Source organism: Xenopus laevis, chromosome 9_10S (genome assembly GCF_017654675.1).
Source record: "Xenopus laevis strain J_2021 chromosome 9_10S, Xenopus_laevis_v10.1, whole genome shotgun sequence".
Classification (NCBI taxonomy): Eukaryota; Metazoa; Chordata; class Amphibia; order Anura; family Pipidae; genus Xenopus; species Xenopus laevis.
Genome location: NC_054388.1, coordinates 114,337,519 through 114,347,005, shown reverse-complemented (window position 1 = coordinate 114,347,005; position 9,487 = coordinate 114,337,519). Strand labels below are relative to the sequence as shown.

General features: G+C 40.5%; 1 protein-coding gene across 1 annotated transcript; it reads left to right on the top strand.

Annotated features, from left to right (window-relative positions):
* The first annotated feature begins 773 nt into the window (after positions 1-773).
* LOC108704258 (oocyte zinc finger protein XlCOF7.1-like) lies at positions 774-6,165 on the top strand. Its single transcript, XM_018240751.2, has 3 exons — positions 774-825; positions 3,261-3,384; positions 4,126-6,165. The coding sequence occupies exons 1-3, from the start codon at positions 793-795 to the stop codon at positions 6,063-6,065; spliced, it is 2,097 nt and encodes a 698-aa protein (XP_018096240.2). The 5' UTR covers positions 774-792; the 3' UTR covers positions 6,066-6,165.
* The last annotated feature ends 3,322 nt before the right edge of the window (positions 6,166-9,487 follow it).

Sequence of the window (9,487 nt, the reverse complement as noted above, 5' to 3'; positions counted from 1 at the left end):
ATATAAGACTGCGCACAGAAATGCATTTATAGCTGTATTTGATTCATACTTGGAGCATCAACAGAATTTGCATCACAAAATCACTGGGCAGGGTGTGCCACTATCTGACTGCTGTCACAGTGAAGACCGCCATCCCGCTTATGGAGGAGACATTACTCTTACAAGTACAATAAAGGGAATTACAGTATAGACAAATTGCAGGGGAGTCTTTTTAAACACAGAGTAGAACAAGAACCCCTCCCCCCACATTTAGACTCAAGGAACTGAACTCAATGGACATTATTCTTGAAACAAATACAATTATTTTCCACCTTCAGTGGGGGAAGCATTGGAATGATGCACCATTTAATAGTGAACATTGCCTACATGATGAGTGTGATTTCATTGGCTACTGTATTTGTCCTTTCCACTTCCAGGTTAGTCCCTCCCACAAGGAGCCAATGGGAATGTGGGAGGAAGCGAGTGACACAGGGATGAAGGGGAAGAAGAAGGAGGATAAAAATGAGGAGGAGGAGGAGGAGCGGGGGAAGAAGGAGAGAATGGTGAATCTGACACTGGAGATGATCTATCTGCTGACTGGAGAGGTGAGGGGCACTGTGACTGGCACACTGACAAGAGACTGTCTGTCTGTACAAAGGGGGTCTCTCTGCAGCTCAAACACCATTCTCTCTTCCTTTCAATATTTAGCACTACATCCCTAGGAAGAAGTCAGATGATGGGGGGGCCCTGCATGCCCCTGGCTCCGTCATACAGAAGGAAAATAACAAGAATGACAAGAAGATCCTGGAACTCATGTCCAACATCATCCAGCTGCTGACTGGAGAGGTGGGTACAGCGGCCCCTTATTGTTTAGTAACAGTGGATGATAATCCCTTTCTCTGGCTGGGGGATGACTGGAACATTGTGTGTGACAGGTTGCCATAAGGACTCATCATGTTTCCATCTATTTTTCCTTGGATGAGTGGGACTATATAAAAGGAAACAAGGACCTTTATGAGGAAGAAGAGAAGATGGAGCACCAGCAGCTCCGACCACTGAGTGAGTAATGGGTACAGGGCACAAAATATCAGTAGCTGTGTGTAAGTGAATTTATTAAAAGGAACAGTATAAGGGTTGTCTGGGAACAACAGAAACACAAATGAGCTACAAAAATAGATAAGTATACAGTAACTTAATTGAACTACCTGTAACATACACACTATAAGATTAACCAAAGCAATCTGGTGGAGGACCCATTAGGTAGCATCAGAATGATGAAAATAGCATCATTTCTACCTCCTAGGGTTTTGGTTAAAGCCAAGAATCTAATAGATAATCTATAAGGGTTTCTGGAAGGAATTACATGTTGCCATTTAAGGGAAGGACAAGGGGGTAATCCCTAGAACAAATGTTGTTTGCTAGTCATAGATTCCTTGCAAACACAACTTTGTTCTATGGGAGATTGTGACCGAGCATCGGCTAATGGAAGAGTAGCGCACACCTAGTTGCATCTATGAATGCCACTTGCTATATGACATGGAATTTTAGAAAGTTCTGGAAAAAAACACAAGGCTACTTCCATTATAATAGGGAGCTAGAGACCGTTCAGGGCAGCCCTGGTTGTAGGTCCTCCAAAGGAATGTCCCTTGTTTTGGCACTCCTGTCAGGTGATCTGGACGGTATGAATAATGAGTAACGTCTCCTCTTAAGGAAGAAATTCTATGTCAATAAGTTGAGAGGCATTTAACTAAAATCGACATGGAATGATCAGTGTCTCATACAAAGTCTCATTCCACCATTGTGCAGAAGGAAGTTGTTGTGCCCCCTCTAATAATAATGAGAGGGGTGCTCTGTGAATGACTGCTAGGAGAGGTGCAAAGTTGTATTTGAACAGTTATTGCATTCACCTACCTCCACAGATTCCCAAACAATACATTTGAGTGAAGCCTGCATCAACCTCCTGGGAATCATTGCCTGTTGATACAGACTTCATACAGGGGGCAGGATTATCACTAGAACTATCTTTGCTGATTGATGAACTGTGAGATACGTTTAGTTTATCAATTCCAAATGGAGAAAAGATATCTTTCCATTAGATGACTCCTTGTTTTAGCTTAGGAGTAGCCATGTGGGATTTAACCTCTTCTGGGACAGTCAAAAATGTTTGTCCTCATGTTTACAATGTATAGGAGATTATGCTTTTCTGTTTTTTTACTGATATTTGTAAGGTGGAAACCCATGGAGTCTGTAGCGGATAAAGAAACTGCATTCCCCATTAACACTGAGGGGAAAAAAGACCAATGACAGACTCCTGCACTACTCCACTTACAACACTGGTCCAATTAGAAAATGTTCTATTTACTAGCACTCTTTGTAACCTATCCCTCATACAGTTTTCTTTCCAAGTGAAATATTATGTTCCAGGCTTTAGCAAAGGCTTAGTCGATCACATCCACTGCCATACCAGAGTCTAGGTTCCTGCTTATTTTCTCATAAAAGATCTATTATCCAAGATAATGCTGACACAATAATGTATTAATAAATTAAATCAATCCCATGTCATGTAAATTCCCATGTTTTACAAGCCGGGGCACTTGATTATTATGTACACGGATAAGAGGGAACAAGCCTCTATGGGGGCTGCTCTTAAAAAAAAAATTACTATTGTTTTCCAGTGGGTTAAGCACAATTTTGTGACTTTTATAACTTATACTGAAATCAGGAACCATTTAATATTCACCATTGCCTAAACGATAAGGGCAATTTTAATAGCTACTGTATTTGTGCAACCACTTTCAGGTCAGTCCCTCCCTCAAGAAGCCAATGGGAATGTGGGAGGAAGCAAGGACACAGGGATGGGGAAGAAGGATAAAAATGAGGAGGAGGAGCGGGGGAAGAAGGAGAGAATGGTGAATCTGACACTGGAGATGATCTATCTGCTGACTGGAGAGGTGAGGGGCACTGTGACTGGCACACTGACAAGAGACTGTCTGTCTGTACAAAGGGGGTCTCTCTGCAGCTCAAACACCATTCTCTCTTCCTTTCAATATTTAGCACTACATCCCTAGGAAGAAGTCAGATGATGGGGGGGCCCTGCATGCCCCTGGCTCCGTCATACAGAAGGAAAATAACAAGAATGACAAGAAGATCCTGGAACTCATGTCCAACATCATCCAGCTGCTGACTGGAGAGGTGGGTACAGCGGCCCCTTATTGTTTAGTAACAGTGGATGATAATCCCTTTCTCTGGCTGGGGGATGACTGGAACATTGTGTGTGACAGGTTGCCATAAGGACTCATCATGTTTCCATCTATTTTTCCTTGGACGAGTGGGACTATATAAAAGGAAACAAGGACCTTCACAGACAAGAGATAAAGGAGGAGCCCCAGCAGCTCGGCCCACAGGGTGAGTAATGAATGCAGGGTACAAAATATTGAAACCTCACGTTAACTGAATTCAGAGACAGATCTATACATAAGACACCCCAAGGCCAGGAGATTTAAAGAGCTAGCAGATCTCCTCTATGTCCTAGTACTTCCGAAACAATTGCAATGTGGCTTGTTGGCCCCTAAAACTCTGCTACCCAAGGCCTGGGTCTTTGTGACATTTCCACAAATCCATTACAAATGTATCCAGTATTTGATCCATTTCTCACATTTGTCCCTGCTGAGCATAATCCTGGAGTTTCATTAAAGGAGACATTTAGTGTAAAAAATAAGAATGTACCAGTGCATTATACTCATTTAGATATAGAAGAATTGTGCTTTAAAAAGTAGTGTTTCAGGCTGATTTATTAAATATTTCTGCAAAAACCCTAATAATCCCTCCCTTTTCTTCCACTTCCTGCTCCCTGAATTCCCAGCTCACTGCACTGTAGGACAGGAACCAATCAGCAGCTAGCAGGACCTGATAGGGAACTGAAGCCTGTCTGTGCTTGTGTGGCTGCAGGGCTGTAATTGGCTGTCCCCTGAGAAATTTATCAACTAATGTATCAAATTGTATCAGTTCAGAATCTGAACCTTGATCACCTAGGTACCAGAATGAAACACCAGGAGACAGGAAGTTTTAACTTTGGAAATTTGGCATTTTGGAAAAAAACAAATAAAAAATGTGATAATGATTTTTCATGTTTGTGTCTTTTGCCAGACTGTGAATATGAAGATAAGAGAGATATTACAGCTGATCTGGGAGGAACATTATGTTATAATAATGAGCCAAGCAAGATTGGGGCTGAAGGAGCAGAGTTCTGGGCTGATGGAAATCTCCCGAAGCTTGAAATTTCGCCACCAGCCAATGGTATTAAAGAGGAATCCATTTCATGGGAAGGAGAAAACCAATCAGATTGCAGCAATAATCCATTTACAGAACCGATTCAGGGAACAGATACACCTACTCCCAACATTGTGATGAATAACTATTCTGAGAGCCATAGTGCTGAGGCTGAACTTTTCATGCATCAAAAAACTGATATGACAGTAAAACCATTTGTCTGTTCTGTGTGTGGAACACAATTTGGGTGTAATTCAGACCTTATTGAACATCAGAGAAGTCACACTGGGAAGAAAGCTTTCACTGGTTCTCCATGTGGAAAAACATTTACAGATTGTTCAGACCTTCAAATTCATGAAAAAAATCACACCGCAGAAAAACCATTTTCTTGTTCTGAATGTGGCAAATGGTTTACTCAACGCTCCCGTCTTAATGCGCATCTCAGAGTTCACACAGGAGAGAAACCATTTCCTTGTTCTGAATGTGGCAAATGTTTTTCAGATCGTTCAGGCCTTAGAACCCATAAAAAATTTCACACCGGAGAAAAACCATTTTCCTGTTCTGAATGCAGGAAATGTTTTACCAATCACGCAGATCTTATTATACATCTTAGAACCCACACAGGAGAGAAACCATTCTCCTGTTCTGATTGTGGGAAAAGTTTCATCCAACGCTCAGGCCTTACTGCACATCTCAGAATTCACACAGGAGAGAAACTATTTTCTTGTTCTGAATGCGAGAAATGGTTTACCACTCGTGCAGAACTCAACAAACATCTCAGAATTCACACAGGAGAGAAACCATTTTCCTGTTCTGAATGTGGGAAATGTTTTGCCCGTCGCCAAAACCTTACATTACATCTCAGGGTTCACACAGGGGAAAAACCATACACTTGTACTGAATGTGGGAAATGTTTCACTAATCGCACAGGCCTTAATACCCATAAAAGAATTCATACTGGAGAAAAACCATTTTCCTGTTCTGAATGTGGCAAAAGTTTCATCCGTCGACAAGACTTTACCAAACATTTCAGAATTCATACAGGAGAGAAACCATTCACCTGTAATGAATGTGGGAAATTTTTCAGCTGTACATCATGGCTTAATGTCCATCTTAGATCTCACACAGGAGAAAAACCATTCACCTGTTCTGAATGTGGGAAATTTTTCAGCTGTATGTCACGGCTTAAGGTACATTTTAGAGGTCATACAGGAGAGAAACCATTTGCTTGCACTGAATGTGAGAAATGTTTCAGCAGTATCTCACAGCGTAACATACATATCAGAAGTCACACAGGAGACAAATCATACACTTGCACTGTATGTGGTAAAATTTTTACCCGTATTTCACAGTTTAACGTACATGTCAGAAGTCACACGGGAGAGAAACCATTCAAGTGTACTGAATGTGGGAAATCTTTCATTTGTAATTCACAGCTTACTTTGCATCTCCGATTTCACACCGGAGAGAAACTAATCACTTGTTCTGAATGTGGGAAATGTTTCACTCATACCTCACATCTTAATGTACATTTCAGAGTTCACACTGGAGAGAAACCATTCACTTGTACTGAATGTGGTAAATGTTTTACCCGTCAATACCAGCTTACAGAACATTCTTACTTACACAAAGGAGAGAAACCATACACGTGTACTGAATGCGGTAAATGTTTTACTCGTCGATACCATCTTACTGAACATTCCTACTTACACACAGGAGAGAAACCCTTCACTTGTACTGAATGTGGGAAAGGTTTTACTCGTCGTTCCCACCTTAAAGCACATTCCCATACACACAAGAGAGAAACCAGTAAATAACTGTGTATATACAGAGTGATTAACATACAATTATGATGTTACCAAATAATAATTCCTTTTGGATAATGAATTATTTCCCTTCAATAAATTGTCAACGCTTTTGGCTGCTGCATTTTTTTTTTTCAATGTGAGTTTTGCATTCTTAATAGGCATGATGATTCTGAGTATCGTTAAAAATAAATTGAACAGCTCCAACAAATATAAAATTGCTCAGAGAGCTATTTTTGGAACCTTTTTCAATTGCATACAGTTTTCAGCATTAGGGAATCATTATTTGTATTAGAGCTCTTACACCAAAGCATATCTTCATGCATACATGTTTTAGTTGGGTTGAGAAAAAACCAAAGTCCATCAAGTTCAGCCCCTCCAAATGAGCCCCAATGCACTTAATATACTGTATATACAGACCTGATTACACACTTGCATATTTAAACTATACAGTTGTATTCAGAATAATAGCTGTCCGACATCACTAACCTGATCAATAACTGATTTTGTTAAAAATGATGTGTTGTAGAGTAATAGAAAAACAACAGACCCCAACAGGCATGGCATGCTGCTTATTCTGTGTCATTGAATCATCTGTTGTGGCTTGTTTAAAATAATAATAGCTTGTTTCAGATAATAGCGGTGTGAAGTTCAATTAGTCAAGTCATTCATTCTGAAAAGACGGGTGTCCATTACGGCCCTTATTTACCAAAAGAAGGCATTGAATGTTGTGCATGCTGGTTATAGTGCATTTAAAATGGGTCTCTCCATTGTTCAGCAGAACAGCGAACTTTGATTAAAATATTGATTGGAGAGGGAGAAACATACAGTATAAAGATGCAGAAAATGATAAGCTGTTCAGCTTAAATGATCTCAAATAGTTTAAAGTAGCAACCAAAACCTGATAAACAAGGAAAAAAATGGAAAACTATCATTCGAATGGATAGAAGAATAGCCAAAATGGCAAAGCCAATGATCAGCTCTAGGAAGATCAAAGACATGTGCTGAAGAGGTTCCAATTTGCCAAAGAACACATTGATTGGCCTAAAGAGAATTCAACCAAACCACAGTACGCTGTGAAGCATGGTGGTGCAAGCATCACAATATGGGGATGTTTCTGATACTATGGTGTTGGGCCTATTTATCACATACCAGGGATCATGGATCAGCTTCAATACATCAAAATACTAGAAGAGGTCATGTTGCCTTATGCCCAAGAGCTAATGCCCTTGAAATAGGTGCTTCAACAAGACAATAACCCCAAACTCACCAGTAAATGAGCAACATCTTGGCTCCACACCAACAAGATTGACGTTGTGCATGTAATGTTTAATTCTGCACAATTTAGTATCAGCAAAAATGCATCAGGTCATTAATAAAGAATTTAAAGAGAAAATGGCAGACCCCTGCAGCACTCCACTTACAACACTGGTCCAATTATTACATGTTCTATTTACTACCACTGTTTGTAATCAATCCTTTAGCCAGTTCTGTATCCAAGTACAAACACTACATTCCAGGCCAATATTCCTTATATCTTATACACAAAGTACACAAAGCTTATATAAGGACACAGAGCTTAAGTGCCATGTGGTAAGAGAGACAATAGGAAGGAGGTCCCTGCCCAGAAGCGCTTACAATTTTAGTGAGTGAACATACAGGTACAATGTGGAGGAAAAGTATACAAGGTTAAAGTGATACCGACACTAACATTTTCTTTTCAAAATATTAATCTACATTAAAAGGTACTTATAGGTCATGTTAATCTTTTTTCGCTGATAGTTCTGCTTTGGTAAGTAATTGTCACTAAAAACCTGACTGTTTTGCCAACCTGAATGTGCCTTCTTAACCTGTCAGTTAGAGTTTCTAATGCTTTGGAGTTCACGGCAGCCATCTTCTTCGGTAATCTTCGGGTCTTCTTCTGCCGCTTCGGCAATTTCCGGGACTTTCTGCAATTTCCGGGACTTTCGGCACATGCACAGTTGTTCGGGACCAGCAGACCGCTCCAACTGTGAATGCGCAGATAAGGCACTTACTTCCCGAAGATTACTGAAGAGAAGATGGCGCCCGTGAACTGAACTGGACAGAATCTGCACCGAAGGTAAGTAAAAAGTTAGGGGCATTTCCCAAGGAGGGGGGGGGTCTATGTAGGGTAGGGTTTTTTTTTTTAATAAGGGGTTGAATTCTCCTTTAAGCCGAGAGATGGCAGTGGATGTAAATAGTGTGAAAAGACAGAGGCTGAGGAGAATTGGAGGAGATGACTAGGAACATACAATGAGACAAGTGCATAAAAGTAAGGAGGAGCAGAGGAGTGAAGGGTTTTGAATGTTAAGAGAGGTTGTTTTATTAGCAATCCATTGCTTAACAGGCAGCCATGCTAAAGGTTTTACTTGGGGTTCAATACGTTCCCTCTGAAGAGATAGCAAGAAGATCCTAGCAGCAGAGTTTAAGATGGATTGCAGGGGAGAGAGGTGGGAGTCAGACAAAATAATAAGTAGGAGTTTGAGTAGTCTAACCGGGATAGGATAAGGGCATAGATTGTCTCATTGTCTGCCAGTTTTCCTGTTTTGGCTGTTATTTTTGAAAGAAAGGGGCATATTTTGGCAATATTACAAAGGAAAAAAACTGTTTTGGCAGTAGTCTTATCTGCCTTTCCTATTCTTGAGGTGTACCAATAGTTTGCATCTTGTGCTAAATCTCCTGTATTCTTTTGGATTATAAGATTTTTGAGTAGTGCCCTCTTCACCTATTGTATCAGCCATTGGTCACTAGGTATATAATTCTGTATATTTATTGTATAAAGCAGTTTATTATACAGCGCTGTAGAATATGTTGACGCTTTATGAATACATGTTAATAATTACGTTCATGAATGAACGTTTTAATGTAGACTTTGACACAGTAACGTAATACCCTGTGGGGCCCGGGTGCACCCCCTTCCCAAGCCAATTTTTGCTGCGGTTTAATGTGCACAAGAACCGCCATTGATACACTTATGTCCTACAGAGTATTCTTGACATGGTTAGATTTTTTTTTAGGTTTTTAAGGAGTTTTTCTTCTTCCAACATCATCCAGTATACTACTACTTTGTAGTAGCTTCTTCAGTTCAACTGACTTGTTCCAAGCCAAGGACTTCCCATATGTCCTAATGTGGCTACCTCTGTCTACTATAGTCCTCTCACCACTGCCCTTAATGAGCTGCTCCTATAAAAACTAAACGTTCTCGACCCAAACCACTTCAACCTTGGCATACTGCTCATACAAAAGCGCTCCAAAGACATTCACGTGCACTTGAGCGTCGCTGGCGCAAATCCCGTTCAGAATCAGACTTTTGGAGCTACAAATCTGCCCTGCGCTCCTATAACACCAGCCTCTTCCAAGCCAAACAAACATACTTTACTTCACTCTAACTCCCTTTCTAAAAAACCAGCACA